General features: G+C 50.4%; 3 protein-coding genes and 1 long non-coding RNA gene across 5 annotated transcripts in view; 2 read left to right on the top strand and 2 right to left on the bottom strand.

Annotated features, from left to right (window-relative positions):
* LOC148144448 (uncharacterized) overlaps positions 1-21,606 on the bottom strand; it is a 677,410-nt gene that overhangs the window by 511,124 nt on the left and 144,680 nt on the right. The window lies entirely within an intron of this gene.
* Positions 1-21,606, bottom strand: part of LOC148144457 (uncharacterized) — a 309,257-nt gene that overhangs the window by 134,391 nt on the left and 153,260 nt on the right. Inside the window, exons 4-5 of the mRNA XM_087974694.1 lie at positions 15,909-17,157; positions 2,336-3,472 (exon numbers count right to left, since the gene is read on the bottom strand). Of these exons, the coding sequence (XP_087830820.1) occupies positions 2,336-3,472; positions 15,909-17,157 (2,386 nt within the window). The remainder of the gene's footprint in view (positions 1-2,335; positions 3,473-15,908; positions 17,158-21,606) is intronic.
* Positions 1-21,606, top strand: part of LOC122558179 (uncharacterized) — a 231,148-nt gene that overhangs the window by 102,910 nt on the left and 106,632 nt on the right. The window lies entirely within an intron of this gene.
* LOC148144460 (uncharacterized) overlaps positions 1-21,606 on the top strand; it is a 587,526-nt gene that overhangs the window by 14,713 nt on the left and 551,207 nt on the right. The gene's annotated exons all lie outside the window — the stretch shown is intronic.

Here is a 21,606-nt window from a genome sequence, read left to right on the forward strand (position 1 = left end):
AGCAAGCAACAATTTGATTTCAGATAGTCAACATGGTTTCATCAAGGGCAGATCGTGTCTCACAAACCTTATTGAGTTTTTTGAGAAGGTGACCAAGCATGTAGATGAGGATAGGGCAGTTGACGTGGTGTACATGGACCTCAGTAAAGGTTCCACATGGTAGGCTGTTGGAGAAAATGCAGAGGCATGGGATTGAGGGTGATTTAGCAGTTTGGATTAGAAACTGGCATTCTGAAAGAAGGCAGCGAGTGGTGGTTTATGGAAAATATTCAGCCTGGAGTCCGGTTACTAGTGGTGTGCCACAAGGATCTGTTTTGGGACTACTGCGGTTTGTCATTTTTAAAATGACTTAGGTGCAGGCATAGGTGGATGGATTAGCAGAATTTGGCTGAGAGGTGGCAAATGGAGTTCAATGCAGTTAAATGTGAGGTGATTCACTTTGGGAAGAATAACAGGAAGGCAGTGATCTTGGAGTCCATGTGCATAGATCCCTGAAAGTTGCCACTCAGGTGGATAGTGCTGTGAAGAAGGCATACAGTGTGTTAGGTTTCGTTCGTAGAGGGATTGAGTTCCGGGGAACCGCAATATCACGCTGCAACTATACAAAACGCTAATGCGGCCACACTTGGAATATTGTGTATAGTTTTGGTCCCCATATTTCAGGAAGGATGTGGGAAGCATTGGAAACGGTGCAGAAGAGATTTACCAGGTTGTTGCCTGGTCTGGAGGGAGGGTCTTATGAGGAAAGGCTGAGAGACTTGGGTCCGTTCTCATTGCAAAGAAGAAGGCTAAGAGGGGATTTGATAGAGACATATAAGATGATCAGAGGATTAGATAGGGTAGACAGTGAAAGAATCTTTCCTAGGATGGTGACGTCAGCTTGTACGAGGGGGCATAACTAGAAACTGAAGGGTGATAGATTTAAGACAGATGTCAGAGGCAAGTTTTTTTATGCAGAGTGTGGTAAGGGTGTGGAATTCCCTACCTGCTAAGGTAGTCAACTCAGCCACATTGGGGAGATTTAAACAATCCTTAGATAAGTGCATGGTTGATTTTGGGATAGTATCAGGGAACGAGCTGAGAATAGTTCACAGGTCGCGTAACATCGAGGGCAGAAGGGCATGTTGCGCGCTGTATTGTTCTATGTTCTTTGTTCTATGTTCTAAACTTAGTGCAGGAGGCTGAAAGAAATGAACAGCTTTAAAACAAAAACCTCTTGGAGCTCAAAGCTTTCAATGAGAGTCTGAGCCAGGTGGTAAGTTCAGGTAACCTTTATTGCAACCGAACTTTGTTACAGCTTCAGATCCCCCCAGCAAAAAGGCAGAGAAAAAGCAGTTGCTTTTTGAGCACCTCAAGGTCAAAGTGCACACACCATACCTCCCCTGTCCCATCCCCTCACTGTCTTTACTATTGCCCAGCACCAAGTTGTCCCTTTGTAATCGAATCCTTGGTACAGCCGTAACCCGGAGGAAGTATTGCCTCACTCAGCAATTTCAACCCATATCCTGTCTCCAAGTAAGTTTCTCCCCGCTCATTTGCCAGGAAGGGGCAGTGTAGTGTCAACCAGACTGCTGTGGGTATGGAGTCGGGTAAAGGATGCAGCTGGAATGACAGAGTGAATCCTTTCCCACAATGGCGGTTCCCTTCCCTAACAAGGGAGAGAGTGAATCAGATGGGGGCTTTCTCCCCCACACCACCCCCTCCCTGAAACGGTCTCATCGTTACATTCCGAACTCCACATTTCTGACCGAATACCAATTCTGCCATCTGTCATGGCGGGATTCGAACCCAGGAGTCCCCAGAACCGGGTTGATAGTCCAATCGATAATGGCACTCAGCCGTCACTCCTTCAATCCCCCTGCGATGGCACGTGAACTCGCTGGTGCTCCTGCAGGTGGGAGGAGTAGGTGAAGCCCTTCCCGCACTGAGAACAGGTGAACGGCCTCACCCTGGTGTGGATCCATTGATGTCTCAGCAGGGTGGAAGATGTGCTGAAGCCCTTTCCACACTTGGGGCAGCTGAAGGGCCTCTCTCCCGTGTGGACCCGCTGGTGAGTCAGCAGGTGGGACGAATACCTGAAGGCCTTCCTGCACTCGGGGCAGCTGAAGGGCCTCTCCCCCGTGTGGACCCGCCAGTGGGTCAGCAGATGGGAGGAATGCCTGAAGCCCTTCCCGCACTGAGAGCAGGTGAAGGGCCTCTCCCCCATGTGGACCCGCTGGTGGGTCAGCAGGTGGGAGGAGCAGGTGAAGCCCTTCCTGCACTGAGAGCAACTGAACTGCCTCTCCTCCATGTGGACACGCTGGTGCCTCAGCATGGTGGAGGCCTGTGTAAAGGCCTTCCCACACTCGGGGCAGCTGAAGGGCCTCTCCCCTGTGTGGACCCGCTGGTGCCTCAGCAGGGCGGAGGAGCAGGTGAAGCCCTTCCCGCACTGAGAGCAGGTGAACGGTCTCTCCCCCGTGTGGACATGCTGGTGGGTCAGCAGGGAGGAGGAATTGCTGAAGGCCTTCCCACACTCGGGGCAGCTGAAGGGCCTCTCCTCCGTGTGGACCCGCCGGTGGGTCAGCAGGTGGGAGGAATCGCTGAAGGCCATCCCGCACTGAGAGCAGGTGAACGGCCTCTCCCCCGTGTGGACACGCTGGTGCCTCCGCAGGGAGGAGGAATCGCTGAAGGCCTTCCCACACTTGGGGCAGCTGAAGGGCCTCTCCCCCGTGTGGACCCGCCGGTGGGTCAGCAGGTGGGAGGAATTGCTGAAGGCCTTCCCACACTCTGGGCAGCTGAAGGGCCTCTCCCCCGCGTGGACCCGCTGGTGGCTCCGCAGGTTGGAGGAGCAGGTGAAGCCCTTCCCGCACTGAGAGCAGCTGAACGGCCTCTCCCCCGTATGGACATGCTGGTGGGCCAACAGGGTAGAGGAATTGCTGAAGGCCTTCCCGCACTCGGGGCAGCTGAATGGCCTCTCCCCTGTGTGGACACGCTGGTGCCTCAGCAGGTGGGAGGAATACCTGAAGCCCTTCCCGCACTGAGCGCAAATGAAGGGCCTCTCCTCCGTATGGACCTGCTGGTGGGTCAGCAGGTGGGAGGAGCAGGTGAAGCCCTTCCCACACTGAGAACAGGTGAACGGCCTCTCCCCCGTGTGGACCCGCCGGTGCCTCAGCAGGGTGGAGGAATTGCTGAAGGCCTTCCCACACTCTCGGCAGGTGAAGGGCCTTTCCCCCGTGTGGACACGCTGGTGCCTCAGCAGGGTGGAGGCCTGGGTAAAGGCCTTCCCGCATTCTGGGCAGCTGAAGGGCCTCTCCCCCGTGTGGACCCGCTGGTGGGTCAGCAGGGTGGAGGCCTGGGAAAAGGCCTTCCCGCACTCTTGGCAGCTGAAGGGCCTCTCCCCTGTGTGGACCCGCTGGTGGGTCAGCAGGTGGGAGGATGTGCTGAAGGCCTTCCCGCACTCTGGGCAGCTGAAGGGCCTCGTCCCCGTGTGTTTCTGCTGGTGGGCCAACAAGTGGGAGGAATGTCTGAAGGCCTTCCCGCAGTCGGTGCAGGGGAATGGCCTCTCCCCGGTGTGACTGCGCCGATGAGTCTCCAGGGCAGACGGGACACGGAAACCTTTTCCACAGTCGCCACACTTCCACGGTTCTTCTACAGGGCGGGATTCCTCAGGTTTCTCCATGGCCACAGCTTCAGCTGCACACAAACACGTGTAGAGCTCCTCCCTGCCGTGAAATCCCCTTCCCAGGCAGTTTTGACTGTTTCAGGCTCCACACACAGTGCGCTGCAACAGTGGGGGCTCTCGTCCAGTCCCACTGATGCTGAAAACGTCCTCAAACAGGAACCAAAAAGCGTTGATCCCTCTCACAGAAATCACAGTCAAAAATCGTTGCGGTCCCGATTGATTGTGTGACTGTCAGACATCGACATCAAAGTGAGGACTGCAGACGCTGGACAGTCAGTCAAAAAATGTGGCGCTGGAAAAGCACAGCAGGTCAGGCAGTATCCGAGGAACAGGAGAGTCAATGTTTCGGGCATAAGCCCTTCATCCGTTGATTTTGAAACTTCAATCTTCAGATTTTCAACTTCTCTGCAAAAGGAGATTACAAAAGTCATCACTATCAGTGCAGGGTAGAAATTCAGAACAAGCAATTCTACTTTCTGTGGAATATTCTTTTGTTGTTCCACAAAATTGAAAGCACCATCCCACTCTCTCTCCCCCTCTGTTCTCACTCCGCTCTAACTAATTCCCCTTAAGGTGCTGATTCAGGATCTTACAGGGGCAGAAAAAGCAAAAACATCAAGACTGACATCTCTCTGAATTTTGGATACCTCCACCTGAAAGTTAATATCTTTCACAACACTGGGATCCTGCTGAGAGTGAGCAGGTCTGATTTTGGGAAGCAAAAAAAAAGTGTCAATTCAGGGTAAACCTGCAACGCAGCTTCTTGAGGAAGGACCAGACACAAAATGGTTATCGACCCCGAGAAGGTGAGAGCAAAATGAGATGTCAAGGCATTAACACCGATACACTTCAGTCAAACTCTTCTGCTCGCAGTCAGGGCAAAACATACTCTGAAAGTCCAGCCTTCACAACCACACTTCTGCTTCCACTGAAGACAATTAGAATCATACAGCACGGAAACAGACCCTTTGACCCAACCTGCCCAGATATCCGAAATTAATCTAGTCACGTTTGCCATCACTTGGCCTCTATATGGGCCGGGTGCTGGCAGCTGGGACTAAATTGGGTTGGCTATCTTGTCAGCAAGGACGGGTTGGACCGAAGGGTCTGTTTCTGTGCTGTACATCTCTATGACTCCAGTTGCATTTGCCATCACTTGGCCCTGACCCATCTGAACCCTTCATATTCAGATGCCCGTCCAGGAGCCTTTTAACTTGTCATCGTACCAGCACCCACCACTTCCTCTGGCAGCTCACGCCTTCGTTCAAGCGACTCCACGTTGAAAGCGTCTGGTCTGGTGCACCAGATGACATCAGGATAATCTTAGATCGATTCAGTTCGCATCGATACTCAGTCAGTGGCTTTCCCGATCAGGATGTTGTACGTGATCAAGCAGGTCAGTGGATAGGCGATCCGCCACCTCTTAGTTCAAGTATCTCTACGAGAACTCCCTTGCTGGAGGGTCCCTTGGAGACACTTCAACTGGACTTTATTGAGTTGGAGAAATGAGTTGAGTTGCTGTAAATATGTTTTGCTTATTGCTGATGTCTTTTGTAAGTGGATTGAAGCCTAACCTCCTCCTAACGCTACTGGTGAGACTGTGGTGAAGATTTTGTTTAAGGAAATAATTCCCCGCTTCAGTATACCTGCGTACATTAGCTCGGACAATGGACCACACTTTGTAGGTAATATTAACGGAGAACTCTGTTCCCAGCTTTGTATTTGTCGGCAACTGCATGGTGCTTATCATCCTCAGGCGGCTGGCATTGTTGAATGTTTTAACCAAACTCAAGACTAAACTTGCCAAATTAATGGCAGAGTGTGGCCTCTCCTGGTTATGCTAATCCCTGTGGCCTTATTTCAGATGCGATCCATATCTGCGGGCAAGACACGACTGTCTCCAGCTGAGAGTCTCTCTGGTCATCGCCTTCATACTCTGGGAACGATTCGACTCCCTTCTGAGTCCACTTCCACCAAATGACCGAAACAATAATTGGTTATGTTCTTCCTCTAACTAGTGTTATGCGTGCCTTTCACTCCGAGGAGCGTGCGGCCTACAGCGATGTTCTACTACAAACCAACCGACTCCCACAGCTTCTACTACAAACCAACCGACTCCCACAGCTACCTGGACTACACCTCCTCCCATCCTGCCCCCTGTAAAAACGCCATCCCATTCTCCCAATTCCTTCGTCTCCGCCGCATCTGCTCCCAGGAGGACCAGTTCAAAATACGTACAACACAGATGGCCTCCTTCTTCAAGGACCGCAATTTCCCCCCCCGACGTGGTCGACGGTGCCCTCCACCGCATCTCCTCCACTTCCCGCTCCTCCGCCCTTGAGCCCCGCCCCTCCAACCACCACCAGGACAGAACCCCACTGGTCCTCACCTACCACCCCACCAATCTCCATGTACAGCGCATCATCCGCCGTCACTTCCGCCACCTCCAAACAGACCCCAGCACCAAGGATATATTTCCCTCCCCTCCCCTATCAGCTTTCCGTAGAGACCACTCCCTCCGCGACTCCCTTGTCAGATCCACACCCCCCACCGACCCAACCTCCACTACCGGCACCTTCCCTTGCAACCGCAGGAGGTGCAACACTTGCGCCCACACCTCCCCCCTCACTTCTCTCCAAGGCCCCAAAGGAAACTTGCATATCCGCCACAGATTCACCTGCACCTCCACCCACATCATCTACTGCATCCGCTGCAGCCGGTGTGGCCTCCTCTATATTGGGGAGACAGGCCGCCTACTTGCGGAGCGATTCAGAGAGCACCTCTGGGCCACCCGGACGAACCAACCCAACCACCCTGTAGCACAGCATTTCAACTCCCCCTCCCACTCCACCGAGGATATGCAGGTCATTGGACTCATCCACCGCCAAACCACAACAACCCGACGGTCGGAGGAGGAGCGTCTTATCTTCCGACTGGGAACCCTCCAACCGCAGGGGATGAACTTGGACTTCACCAGTTTCTTCATCCCCCCTCCCCCCACCTTGTCTCAGCCGGATCCCTCCAGCCCGGCACCGCCTTCCTGACCTGCAGTCTTCTTCTTGACCTCTCCGCCTCCATCCTACTCGGACCTATCACCCTCACCTTGACCTCTTTCCACCTATCACATTTCCAACGCCCCTCCTCCAAGTCCCTCCTTCCTACCTTTTATCTTCTCCTGCTGAACACTCTCTGCTCATTCCTGAAGAAGGGCCTGTGCCCGAAACGTCGAATCTCCTGTTCCCTGGATGCTGCCTGACCTGCTGTGCTGTTCCAGCAATAAAGTTTCAACTACAGCGATGTTCCCTCACTTTCAGCCTCGTCACGGGTAGAGCCTGGTTCATTGGTGCTCGTCAAGAACTGCTGGAAATGTGTTGCTGGAAAAGCGCAGCAGGTCAGGCAGCATCCAGGGAACAGGAGAATCGACGTTTCGGGCATAAGCCCTTCTTCAGGAATCAAGACCTGGACTGGCAAAGGTCTCCAACCTCGTTGGGGTGGCCCCTTCCAGGTTTTACTTCCCACCCCTACGGCGGTCAAAGTTACTGGGCACTCAGCTTGGGTCCAACTGCACCATTGTAAATAGATTGACTGCACCAATCAAAAGGGGGGAAGTGGAGGAGAGAATCCTGGAATCCCAACAAAAGGAGTGGACCCTGTCCAGTTGGGTTTTTGAATCTTGCTGTTGTTCTCATGTTAATCTTATTGCAGATACTTGAACTAAGAGGAGGGACATGTGGGGGATTGCCTATCTCCTCACCTTTCTGATCACGTACAACATCCTGATGGGGAAAGCCACTAAGTATGGATGCGACCAGGAATGATCAGAGATTATCCACCACCCATGCTGAGGAGATGTCGTCCATTGCACCGGACCAGGCGCCTTAGACGTGTGGAACGTGATGAAGATTGATTATTGCAATGGACTCTTACATCAGAAAGACGAGATGGTCCATCTGGACAGTAGAAATCAGTGGGAGTCACCATGTCGTTACCATGTGTTTTTGATTTTACCTGCAGACGCAAGCCTAGTGAGGATAAAAATGATCAACCGTTATTATGGTAAATATTTTAAGGACGTCCAGGAACACCATCCCATTTTGCAGGTCGGGCCAACTCGTGAAAAGGGAAGCCTGATAGGGGAAACTCCTCAATCCACAAACAACTTATTTATACAGGCCCACAGAACGCTCTTCACCCCAGAGGCAGTAGTATGTTACTCCTCTCTATCGGGAGATGACTTACTTGCCCCGTCCCCAGTCCCCGATTCCATTCCATTCGTCAGACTTCCTACTGCCGACCCTGCGAAGAGAAATATCACTTTCCAATAGCTCTGCTCTGTGTATACAAACAGCTGGTGTAACACCGGCTGGGGTACAGCAGCCTTATGCGGCACATGGACCTGGAACGGAACCCTTCCCTTGCGCATTTATAGGCCTTTTCTCTTTTCAGAACCTGATACTGTCACCAAGACCGTGTACAATAGAGCTAAGGGAGAGCCCAATGGGAACAGCATGCTGAGGACCATTGTCTCCCATACAGTGCGAGTGCTCAAGTCACTTGGCCCATTTTTTACAGCGCTCAAGCGACTCCTCTTGCAAAACGTCGACCCTTTACTCCTGCAGACCTGACCAGACCCCCTGCTGTAACTTTCAGTAACCTATACACCAAACCAGACTATTATTTCTTCAGCTAAGGTAAAGCTACCAATTTCCTTGTCCTGGATGGCAAAGATGTCCCTCATAAGGTCACTATCGGAGCCCTTGTTCCCACAACAGTACCTTGTCCTGGCCAGTGGACAAGTCGATGGAACCTCCATCTGAGGAGGATGCAGCGGTCGGTCTCAGCCAACCTTGCTCCAACTGGAAGGATCCCAAGGGACTGGGTGACAATATAGGACACCCGATAGGCTGGGGAATCCAGAGTACCCTGAGGTTGGAAGGATCGGCAGGAGTGACAAGCCAACAGAACCGCAACTCCCTCTTTGAAGGCCTGACCTTTCGAGGAAATAAGACTAAAGAGGCTCTGGAACATAGTAAACTGGGATTATCAGACCTGTGTCTTTACTCTGTGCAGAATCAGTATGCCTTAGACTATATACTTGCCGAGGAGGGTGAGGTCTGCACCATTGTCCAAGATAAATGCACTATGGCCATTCCCGATCTCACTGGCAATATTACTAAGATACAAGAAGAGATCCAGGCATTCCTTGACAGAATGACTGAAGGGACCAGTTGGGGAAACTGCAGATCGGGCTGATGGTACAATTGGCTTATCAATTTAGCTATGTTTGTTTGTCGGTATTGGTATTGTTAGGTATTTAATTGCTCGGCTTATGAGGTCCCTTAGTGATATAGATTTGCCCCAGAAGATGCTGCTTTCGCGATCTGATGGCTCACTCACACGTGTCGAAGGCGATGATAAATATGACAAATGAGCTGCGAAGATGGTGGTGCGGCTCTGCAGGATGTTGATGGCTGGACCACCTTGAAGGGCATTTGTTTAGACTAGCCTTCTCTTTCAGTGATCGCGGTGCAATCAAAGGGAGGAATGAGGGTGTGGGCATCTGGGTGAGAAAGTCTATAGCCTTAAAACTTGTCTTTAAACATTCAGACTAAAATGTAATGCTGAATTATTGAATACATTTACTGCAAAGAAAATAAACAGGCTGGAAGGCTCAGAAAGAGGAGAGAACTTAAAGATAGGGACACCTGGGCTCACCAAGCCATAACAGGATGCTGTGAGGCAATTAAGAACGTTTGCCTCAGCATCAGTGAATCTGTGTGAACAGGACACCAAGTGATAACATTCACAGCCGTTCCCTTGTGAGACCATTTTAGTGCTGAGGCTGTTGAATCCCGTAGAAAATTAACTCTTAGTGCTTATCTGCTGTGGATTGAAATGAATTGCATTTTGGGACTTTATGATGATATTGAGTAGCCATTACTGGTTATTAAATACAAATTCTGTAAAAGGAAATATTGATAAAGCTTTACCTTACTTACTGCAGCCGAGGCTCCAGCGGAGGAAACAGGCCGCCGGCACACTTCCGGCTTTGGGATGGCCACGCCCCCTGGTCCTGGTCCCGCCCCCTCCTCGTCCAAGGCGACGCGTAAACCCCGCCCCTTACGAACGTAGATCGTAAACCCCGCCCCCAGACTAATCCCCACCCCTCCTGGTAAACCGCGCCCACCCAGGTGTATTTGGAAGCACTAGCTTCTGCAGCGCTGCTCCTTCTGTGGGTAGCTGTGCTGCAGGATCATAAGACACAGAGTTAATAGCAAAACATCACAGTGTCATGCAACCGATGCAATATTTGGAACAAACCTGGACCGCTGCTGAGTCCTTCATCTTTTAGAATGGGTTGCAGGTTTCAGTTCATCAATATATAAATTCCAGAACTTTAGATCAGATTCCCTCCAGTGTGGAAACAGGCCCTTCGGGCCAACAAGTCCACACCGACCCGCCGAAGAGCAAAACACCCAGCCCCATTCCCCGTCACCTAACACTACAGGGCAATTTAGCTTGGCCAATTCACCCTAACCCGCACGTCTTTGGACTGTGGGAGGATAACCGCGCAGATGTTGGGGGGGGGGAATTGAACCTGGGGCTCTGGCGCTGTGAGGCAGCAGTGCTAACCCCAAAAAAAAGGTGACATTTTCTGTTTTTCAGCGGCAGCTGCAACCCAGGAGTGGGGAGTCACTGATTTGAGGTTTTAAATTTGAAGTCAGAGAGCAGAGGTTCCTGGGAGAGGAGGGATGACTTATTTGTATTTCCTTCTTGCTGTATAAGTCAGTGGGTACTGTTGAGGGGGGATAACGACCTACCAGGGGTATGCACTGGGGCCCAGGTCTCTGGCACAGAGCCTGTCCCTGTTGCACCAGAAGGGAAGGAAGGAAACGAGGAGAGTGTTAGTCATTGGGGACTCAATAGTTAGAGGGTCAGATAGAAGGTTTGTTGGGAATGAACAAGACTCGCGGTTAGTGTGTTGCCTCCCAGGTGCCAGGGTGCGTGATGTCTTGGATCGTATCTTTGGGGTCCTGAAGGGAGAGGGTTTCCAACCCCAAGTCATGGTCCATACAGGTGCCAACAACATAGGTAGAAATGTGAGAAACAGAACTCACTCACAAATCAATCAGCCTGAGACAAAGCCTTGGAAACAAGAACAATTTATTACAGTCTTGCAAGTACTGGACGCTTCTACAATCAAGCAGAAATGCGCACCAAAACAGAGACTGTTAGCTTTCTTATTCAGTTTACAAGTTGCAGATCACGCCTCCCTTTTTCCATCCTATCATAAGCCGATTACCTCACTTGTCAGTTATTTTCTTATCTGGCCATCCTGCTGTCCTTGTCTGCATTGTTTGTTCCTTGTTTGTTACAGTTTGTTCTTTTATCCAGTTTCTCTTATCATACTATAAGCTTTATTGTGAAATGCCCCTGTTGCTTCTTTTTGTGGTCAACCACAACACTTTAAAGTTATTCCCTAGCTTAAAACTATTTTCTTTAAAAGACCCTCTATATTCATTAAAGTCTTAGCCTTAAGTATGCTACATGGTACAAGAATTCCTCGACCGTTTGTATAATGTTCCCCTTCCCTTCCCCCCACTGTACCCCCTCACCCATCTGCAAAAACATTTCTAATCTCCCACAGAAAGAGGGATAGGGATGTAAGGCAGGATTTCAGGGAGCTAGAGTGGAAGCTGAGGGCTAGAACAAACAGAGTGGTTATCTCTAGTTTGTTACCCATGCCACGTGATAGCAATGCAAGGAATAGGGAGAGATATCAGCTGAACACCTGGCTGCAAGGATGGTGCAGGAGGGAGGGTTTCGGGTTTTTGGATAATTGGGGCTCATTCTGGGGAAGGTGGGACTTGTACAAACAGGACAGTCTTCACTTGAACCAGAGGGGTACTAATATCCTGGGTGGGAAATTTGCTGGTGCTATTCGGGTTGGTTTAAACTAGCTCAGCAAGGGGATGGGAACCGGGGGGTGTAGCTGCAATGCACAGGAGGATGAGAGTAGGAAGGACAGGGACAGGATTTCAGGGTCACAGGAATGTGCTGGCAGACAGCGAACTGGTTTGAAGTGTGTCTACTTCAACGCCAGAGTATTCGCAATAAGTTGGTGAGCTTGCAGCATGGATAGGGACCCAGGATTTGGATGTTGTGGCCATTTCGGAGACATGGAGAGAGCAGGGTGAGGAATGGATGTTGCAGGTTCCAGGGTTTTGATCTTTCATTAAGAACAGCCAAAGCGGTAAAAGAGGGAGAGGCGTGGCCTTGTTAGTCAAGGATAGTAGAACGGTGGCTGACAGAACTTTTGATGAGGACTCGTCTACTCAAGTAATGTGGGCTGAGGTTAGAAACAGGAGAGGAGAGGTCACACTGCTTGGAGTTTTTTTTACAGGCCTCTGCAGAGTTCCAGGGAGGTGGAAGAGAGGATTTGCAAAATTATTCTGGGTAGGAGTGAAAGGAACAGGCTGGTCATTATGGGGGACTTTAACTTCCCCAACATTGACTGGAAATGCTTTCACTCTAGATTCTGGATCAGTGGTGCTGGAAGAGCACAGCAATTCAGGCAGCATCTCGGATGCTGCCCGAATTGCTGTGCTCTTCCAGCACCACTGATCCAGAATCTGGTTTCCAGCATCTGCAGTCATTGTTTTTACCTCATGCTTTCACTCTAGTATGTCGTATGGATCAGTTTTTTTCCAGTGTGTGCAAGATGGTTTTCTGACACAACATGTCGAAGGGCCGACAAGGGGGGACGTCACTCTGGATCTGTTGCTTCGTAATGAACCAGGCCAGATGTTTGATTTAGTAGAAGGTGAGCACTTTGGAGAGAGTGACCATAATTCAGTTAGGTTTCATTTAGCGATGTAAAGGGATAGGAACATGCCACAGGTCAAGAGTTATTGATGGGGCAAGGGCAATTATAATGCAATTATGCAAAACTTAGGATGCATAGAATAGGATAGCAAAATGCAGGGGATGGGAACAATTGAAATGTGGAGTGGTTTAAGGAACAGATATTGTGTGCCCTTGATAGGTATGTCCCTGTCAGGCAGGAAGTGATAAGGTAAGGGAACCGTGGTTTACAACAGAAATTGCATCTCTTGTTACAAAGAAGAAGGAGGCTTACGTGTTGATGAGGCAAGATGGTTCAGATGAGGTGATAGAGAGTTACAGATCAGCTAGGAAGGATTTAAAGAGAGAGTTAAGAGCAAAGAGAGGACATGAGCAGTCTTTAACACATAAAGGAGAACCCTAAAGCTTTCTATAGGTATGTGAGGAATAAAAGGATGATTAGGGTAGGAATAGGGCCAGTCAAAGATAGAAGTGGGAAGTTGAGTGTGGGCCCTGTGGAGATTGGAGAGGTGTTAATGAATATCTCTCATCGGTCTTCACTCAGAAAAAGGAGAATATTGTAGAGGAGAAGAATGAGGTACGAGATATTAGACTCAAAAGGATCGAGGTTAGTTGCACACAGGTGTTATCAATTCTAGAAGGAGTGAAAGTAGACAAGTGCCCTGAGCCCGATGGGATTTATCCGAGGTTTCTCTGGGAAGCGAGGGAGGAGATAGCAGAGCCTTTGGTTTTGATATTTGAGTTGTTATTGTCTACAGGCTTAGTACCAGAGTGGAGGATTGCTAATGTTGTGCCCTTGTTCAAGAAGGGCAGCAGAGATGACCCAGGTAATTATAGACCACTGAGCCTTACTTCTGTTGAAGGAAAGCTTTTGGAAAGGAATATTAGAGATAGGATTTATAATGATCTTGCAAGCAACAATTTGATTTCAGATAGTCAACATGGTTTCATCAAGACAGATCGTGTCTCACAAACCTCATTGCATTTTTTGAGGTGACCAGTATGGAAATGAGGGTAGGGCAGTTGACGTGGTGTACATGGACCTCAGTAAAGCCTGTGATAAGGTTTCACATGGCAGGCTGTTGGAGAAATAGCAGAGGCATGGGTTGTTGTGGTTGTGTTCGCCGAGCTGGGAATTTGTGTTGCAAACGTTTTGTCCCCTCTCTAGGTGACATCCTCAGTGCTTGGGAGCCTCCTGTGAAGCGCTTCTGTGATGTTTCCTCTAGCATTTATCGTGATGGTGTCACCGAGACAGGGGACGAAACGTCTGCAACACAAATTCCCAGCTCGGCGAACAGAACCACAACAACGAGCACCCGAGCTACAAATCTTCTCCCAAACTTTGAAGGGACGTGGGATTGAGGGTGATTTAGCAGTTTGGATTAGAAACTAGCTTTCTCAAAGAAGGCAGCGAGTGATGATTTATGGAAAATATTCAGCTTGGTGTCCGGTTACTCGTGGTGTGCCACAAGGATCTGTTTTGGGACCACTGCGGTTTGTCGTTTTTATAAATGTCTTAGATGCAGGCATAGGTGGATGGATTCGCAGAATTGGACTGAGAGGTGGCAAATGGAGTTAATGCAGCTAAATGTGAGGTGATTCACTTTGGGAAGAATATCAGGAAGGCAGTGATCTTGGAGTCCATGTACATAGATCCCTGAAAGTTGCCACCCAGGTAGATAGTGCTGTGAAGAAGGCATACGGTGTGTTAGGTTTCATTCATAGAGGGATTGAGTTCCGGAACCGCAACATCATGCTGCAACTATACAAAACACTGGTGCAGCCACATTTGGAATATTTTTTTTTAGATTAGATTACTTACAGTGTGGAAACAGGCCCTTCGGCCCAACAAGTCCACACCGACCCGCCGAAGCGTAACCCACCCATACCCCTACATTTACCCCTTTACCTAACACTACGGGCAATTTAGCATGGCCAATTCGCCTGACTTGCACATCTTTGGACTGTGGGAGGAAACCGGAGCCCCCGGAGGAAACCCACGCAGACACGGGGAGAACGTGCAAACTCCACACAGTCAGTCGCCTGAGTCGGGAATTGAACCCGGGTCTCTGGCGCTGCGAGGCAGCAGTGCTAACCACTGTGCCACCGTGCCGCCCACTAATTGTGTATAGTTCTGGCCCCCATATTTCAGGAAGGATGTGGGAAGCATTGGAAAAGGTGCAGAGGAGATTTATCAGGTTGTTGCCTGGTCTGGAGGGAGGGTCTTATGAGGAAAGGCTGAGAGACTTGGGTATGTTCTCATTGGAAAGAAGAAGGCTAAGGGGGGATTTGAAAGAGACATCTTGGATGATCAGAGGATTAGATAGGGTAGACAGTGAAAGAATTTTTCCTAGGATGGTGAAGTCAGCTTGTACGAGGGGGCATAACTACAAATTGAGGGGTGATAGATTTAAGACAGGTGTCAGAGGCAAGTTCTTTATGCAGAGAGTGGTAAGGGCGTGGAATGCCCTACCTGCTAAGGTAGTCAACTCAGCCACATTAGGGAGATTTAAACAATCCTTAGATAAGCGCATGGATGATTTTGGGATCATGTCAGGGAATGAGCCGAGAATACTTCACAGGTCGGCGCAACATCGAGGGCCAAAGGGCCTGTTGTGCGCTGTATTGTTCTATGTTCTTTGTTCTATGTTCTAAACTTAGTGCAGGAGGCTGAAAGAAATGAGCAGCTTTAAAACAAAAACCTCTTGGAACTCAAAGCTTTCAATGAGAGTCTGAGCCAGGTGGTAAGTTCAGGTAACCTTTATTGCAACCGAACTTTGTTACAGCTTCAGATCCCCCCAGCAAAAAGGCAGAGAAAAAGGAGTTGCTTTTTGAGCACCTCAAGGTGAAAGCGCACACACGACACCTCCCCTGTCCCACCCCCCTCACTGTCTTTAGTATTGGCCAGCACCAAGTTGTCCCTTTGTAATTGGATCATTGGTAAAGCCCTAACCCGGAGGAAGTATTGCCTCACTCAGCAATTTCAACCCATACCCTGTCTCCAAGTAAGTTTCTCCCCGCTCATTTGCCAGGAAGGGGCAGTGTAGTGTCAACCAGACTGCTGTGGGTCTGGAGTCACGTGTAGGCCAGACCGGGTAAAGGATGCAGCTGGAACGACTGAGTGAATCCTTTCCCACAATGGCGGTTCCCTTCCCTAACAAGGGAGAGAGTCAATCAGATGGGGGCTTTCTCCCCCGCACCACCCCCTCCCTGAAACGGTCTCATCGTTAGATTCCGAACTCCACATTTCTGACCGAATACCAATTCTGCCATCTGTCGTGGCGGGATTCGAACCTGGGAGTCCCCAGAACTGGGTTGATCGTCCAATCGATAATGGCACTCGGCCGTCACTCCTTCAATCCCCCTGCGATGGCACGTGAACTCGCTGGTGTTTCTGCAGGTTGGAGGAGTAGGTGAAGCCCTTCCCGCACTGAGAGCAAGTGAACGGCCTCTCTCCGGTGTGGATCCGCTGGTGCCTCAGCAGGGTGGAGACCTGGGTAAAGGCCTTCCTGCACTCTGGGCAGCTGAAGGGCCTCTCCCCCATGTGGACCCGCCGGTGGGTCAGCAGGTGGGAGGAATACCTGAAGCCCTTCCTGCACTGAGAGCAGGTGAATGGCCTCTCCCCCGGGTGGACGCGCTGGTGGGTCAGCAGGGTGGAGGAATTCCTGAAGGCCTTACCGCACTCGGGGCAGCTGAAGGGCCTCTCCCCCGTGTGGACCCGCTGGTGCCTCAGCAGGGTGGAGACCTGGGTAAAGGCCTTCCCGCACTCTGGGCAGCTAAAGGGCCTCTCCCCTGTGTGGACCCGCTGGTGGGTCTGGAGGTTGAAGGAGCAGGTGAAGCCCTTCCCGCACTGAGAGCAGGTGAATGGCCTCTCTCCCGTGTGGATACGCTGGTGGGTCATCAGGGAGGAGATGTGGGTAAAGGCCTTCTCGCACTGAGAGCAGCTGAAGGGTCTCTCCCCTGTGTGGATCCGCTGGTGGCTCTGCAGAGTGGAGGAGCAGGTGAAGCCCTTCCGGCACCGAGAGCAGGTGAACGGCCCCTCCCCGGTGTGGACATGCTGGTGCCTGAACAGGGCGCAGGAATTGCTGAAGGCCTTCCCGCACTTGGTGCAGCTGAAGGGCCTCTCCCCCGTGTGGATACGCTGGTGGCTCCGTAGATTGGAGGAGCAGGTGAAGCCCTTCCCACACTGAGAGCAGGTGAACGGCATCTCCCCTGTGTGGACATGCCGGTGACTCCGCAGATTGGAGGAGCAGGTGAAGCCCTTCCCACACTGAGAGCAGGTGAACGGCATCTCCCCTGTGTGGACATGCCGGTGACTCCGCAGGGTGGAGGAATCGCTGAAGGCCTTCCCGAATTCAGGGCAACTGAAGGGCCTTTCCCCCGTATGGACACGCTGGTGCCTGAGCAGGTTGGAGACCTGGGTAAAGGCCTTCCCGCATTCAGGGCAATAGAAGGGCCTCTCCCCCGTGTGGACATGCTGGTGGATCAGCAGGGTGGAGGAATTGCTGAAGGCCTTCCCGCACTCGGGGCAGCTGAAAGGCCTTTCCTCCCTGTGGACCCGCTTGTGCCTCAGCAGGGTGGAGGCCTGGGTAAAGGCCTTCCCACACTCTGGGCAGCTGAAGGGCCTCTCCCTTGTGTGGACCCGCTGGTGGGCCAATAGGTGGGAGGAATGTCTGAAGGCCTTCCCGCAGTTGGTGCAGGGGAATGGCCTCTCCCCGGTGTGACTGCGCCGATGAGTCTCCAGGGCAGACAGGACACGGAAGCCTTTCCCACAGTCGCCACACTTCCACGGTTCCTCTACAGGGCGGGATTCCTCAGGTTTCTCCATGGCCACAGCTTCAGCTGCACACAAACACGTGTAGAGCCCCTCCGTGCCGTGAAATCCCCTTTCCAGGCCGTAGAATTGTTTCAGGCTCCACGCACAGTGCGCTGCAACAGTGGGGGCTCTCGTCCAGTCCCATTGATGCTGAAAACGTCCTCAAACAGGAACCAAAAAGCGTTGATCCCTCTCACAGAAATCATAGTCAAAAATCGTTGCGGTCCCGATGGATTGTGTAACTGTCAGACATTGACATCAAAGTGAAGACTGAAGACGCTGGAGAGTCAGTCAAAAAATGTGGCACTAGAAAAGCACAGCAGGTCAGGCAGTATCCGAGGAACAGGAGAGTCAATGTTTCGGGCATGAGCCCTTCATCTGTTGATTTTGAAACTTCAATCTTCAGATTTTCAAATACTCTGCAAAAAGAGATTACAAAAGTCATCACTATCAGTGCAGGGTAGAAATTCAGAACAAGCAATTCTACTTTCTGTGGAATATTCTTTTGTTGTTCCATAAAATTGAAAGCACCATCCCACTCTCTCTCCCCCTCTGTTCTCACTCCGCTCTATCTAATTCTCCTGAAGGTGCTGATTCAGGATCTTACAGTGGCAGAAAAAGCAAAAACATCAAGACTGACATCTCTCTGAATTTTGGATACCTCCACCTGAAAGTTAATATCTTTTACAACGCTGGGATCCTGCTGAGAGTGAGCAGGTCTGATTTTGTGAAGCAAAAAAAACGGTGTCAATTCAGGGTAAACCTGCAATGCAGCTTCTTGAGGAAGGACCAGACACAAAATGGTTAATGACCCCGAGAAGGTGAGAGCAAAATGAGACATCAAGGCATTAACACCAATACACTTCAGTCAAACTCTTCTGCTCCCAGTCAGGGCAAATCATGCTCTGAAAGTCCAGCCTTCATAACCACACTTCTGCTTTCACTGAAGACAATTAGAGTCACATAGCACGGAAACAGACCCTTTGGCCCAACCTGCCCAGATATCCTAAATTAATCTAGTCACGTTTGCCATCACTTGGCCTCCATCTGGGCCGGATGCTGACAGCTGGGACTAAATTGGGTTGACTATCTTGTCAGCAAGGACGGGTTGGACCGAAGGGTCTGTTTCTGTGCTGTACATCTCTATGACTCCAGTTGCATTTGCCATCACTTGGCCCTGACCCATCTGAACCCTTAATATTCAGATGCCCATCCAGGAGCCTTTTAACTTGTCATCGTACCAGCACCCACCACTTCCTCTGGCAGCTCACGCCATCGCTCAAGCGACTCCACGTTGAAAGCGTCTGGTCTGGTGCACCAGATGACATCAGGATAATCTCAGATCGTTCCAGATCGCATCGATACTCAGTCAGTGGCTTTCCCGATCAGGATGTTGTACGTGATCAAACAGGTCAGTGGGTAGGCGATCCGCCACCTCTGAGTTCAAGTATCTCTACGAGAACTCCCTTGCTGGAGGGTCCCTTGGAGACACTTACCATAAGACCATAAGACATAGGAGTGGAAGTAAGGCCATTCGGCCCATCGAGTCCACTCCGCCATTCAATCATGGCTGATGCGCATTTCAGTTCCACTTACCAGCGTTCTCCCCGTAGCCCTTAATTCCTCTAGACAACAAGAATCCATCAATCTCGGCCTTCAACTGGACTTCATTGAGTTGGAGAAATGAGTTGAGTTGCTATAAATGTGTTTTGCTTATTGCTGATGTCTTTTCGAAGTGGATTGAAGCCTACCATCCTCCTAACGCTACTGCTGAGACTGTGGTGAAGATTTTGTTTAAGGAAATAATTCCCTGCTTCAGTATACCTGCGTGCATTAACTCGGACAATGGACCACACTTTGTAGGTAATATTAACGGAGAACTCTGGTCCCAGCTTTGTATTTGTCAGCAACTGCATGGTGCTTATCATCCTCAGGCGGCCGGCATTGTTGAATGTTTTAACCAGACTCAAGACTAAACTTGCCAAATTAGTGGCAGAGTGTGGCCTCTCCTGGTTATGCTAATCCCTGTGGCCTTATTCCAATTGCGATCCATGTCTCCAGGCAAGACACGACTGTCTCCAGCTGAGAGTCTCTCTGGTCACCGCCTCCGTACCCCTTGGCACGATTCAACTCCCTTCTCAGTCCACTTCCACCACATGACTGAAGCAATGATTGGTTATGTTCTTGCTCTAACTAGTGTTATGCGTGCCTTTTACTCCCTGGAGCGTGCGGCCTACAGCGATGTACCCTCCCTTTCAGCCTCGTCACGGGTAGAGCCTGGTTCATTCGTGCTCGTCAAGAACTGGACTGGCAAAGGTCTCCAACCTTGTTGGGATGGCCCCTTCCAGGTTTTACTTCACACCCCTACGTGGTCCCAGTCGCTGGGCGCTCAGCTTGGGTCCAACTGCACCATTGCAGATGGGTTTTGAATTTTGCTGTTGTTGTTCTAATGTTAATCTTATTACAGATACTTGAACTAAGAGGAGGGACATGTGGGGGATCGCTTATCTCCTCACCTTTCTGATCACGTATAACGTCCTGATGGGGAAAGCCACTAAGTATGGATGCGACCAGGAATGATCAGAGATTATCCACCACCGATGCTGAGGAGATGTCGTCCAGTGCACCGGACCAGACGCTTTTGACGTGTGGAACGTGATGAAGATTGATTATTGCAATGGACTCTTACATCAGAAAGACCAGATGGTCCATCTGGACAGTAGAAATCAGTGGGAGTTATCATGTCGTTACCATGTTTTTTTGATTTTACCTGCAGACACAAGCCTAGTGAGGATAAAAATGATCAACCCCGTTATTATGGTAAATATTTTAAGGACGCCGTGGTACACCATCCCATTTTGCAGGACGGGCCGACTCGAGAAAAGAGAAGCCTGATAGGGGAAACTCCTCAATCCACAAACAACTTATTTATACAGGCCCACAGAACGCTCTTCACCCCAGAGGCAGTAATATGTTACTCCTCTCTATCGGGAGATGACTTACTTGCCCCGTCCCCAGTCCCCGATTCCATTCTATTCGTCAGACTTCCGACTGCCGACCCTGCGAAGAGAAATATCACTTTCCAATACCTCGGGTCTGTGTATACAAACAGCTGGTGTAACACTGGCCGGGGTACAGCAGGCCTTATGTGGCACATGGACCTGGAACGGAACCCTTCCCTTGCGCATTTATAGGCCTTTTCTCTTTTCAGAATCTGATACTGTCACCAAGACCATGTACAATAGAGCTAAGGGAGAGCCCAATGGGAACAGCATTCTGAGGACCATTGTCTCCCATACAGTGCGAGTGCTCGAGTCACTTGGCCCATTTTTTACAGCGCTCAAGCAACTCCTCTTGCAAAACGTCGACCCTTTACTCCTGTAGACCTGACCTGACCAGACCCCCTGCTGTAACATTTCAGTAACCTATTTTGACAAACTCTCCCTAATATACACCAAACCAGACTATTATTTCTTCAGCTAAGATAAAGCTACCAATTTCCTGGTCCTGGATGGCAAAGATGTCCCTCATAAGGTCACTATCGGAGCCCTTGTTCCCACAACAGTACCTTGTCCTGGCCAGTGGACAAGTCGATGGAACCTCCATCTGAGGAGGATGCAGCGGTCGGTCTCAGCCAACCTTGCTCCAACTGGAAGGATCCCAAGGGACTGGGTGACAATACAGGACACCCGATAGGCTGGGGAATCCAGAGTACCCTGGGGTTGGAAGGATCGGCAGGGGTGACAAGTCAACAGAACCGCAACTCCCTCTTTGAAGGCCTGACCTTTCGAGGAAATAAGACTAAAGAGGCTCTGAAACCGAGTAAACTGGGATTATCAGACCTGTGTCTTTACTCTGTACAGAATTGGTATGCCTTAGACTATGTACTCCCCCAGGAGGGTGAGGTCTGCACCATTGTCCAAGATAAATGCACTATGGGCATTCCCAATCTCACTGGCAATATTACTAAGATACAAGCAGAGATCCAGGCATTCCTTGACAGAATGACTGAAGGGACTAGTTGGGGAAACTGCAGATCGGGCTCATGGTACAATTGGCTTATCAATTTAGCTATGTCTGTTTGTCAGTATTGGTATTGTTAGGTGTTTAATTGCTAGGCTTATGAGGTCCCTTAGTGATATAGATTTGCCCCAGAAGATGCTCCTTTTGCGATCCGATGGCTCACCCACACGTGTCGAAGGCGATGATAAATATGACCAGATGAGCTGCGAAGATGGTGGTGCCGCTCTGCAGGATGTTGATG

Source organism: Chiloscyllium plagiosum, unplaced genomic scaffold (genome assembly GCF_037043375.1).
Source record: "Chiloscyllium plagiosum isolate Xiang-an unplaced genomic scaffold, Cpla_swu_hap1 HiC_scaffold_27, whole genome shotgun sequence".
Lineage (NCBI taxonomy): Eukaryota > Metazoa > Chordata > Chondrichthyes > Orectolobiformes > Hemiscylliidae > Chiloscyllium > Chiloscyllium plagiosum.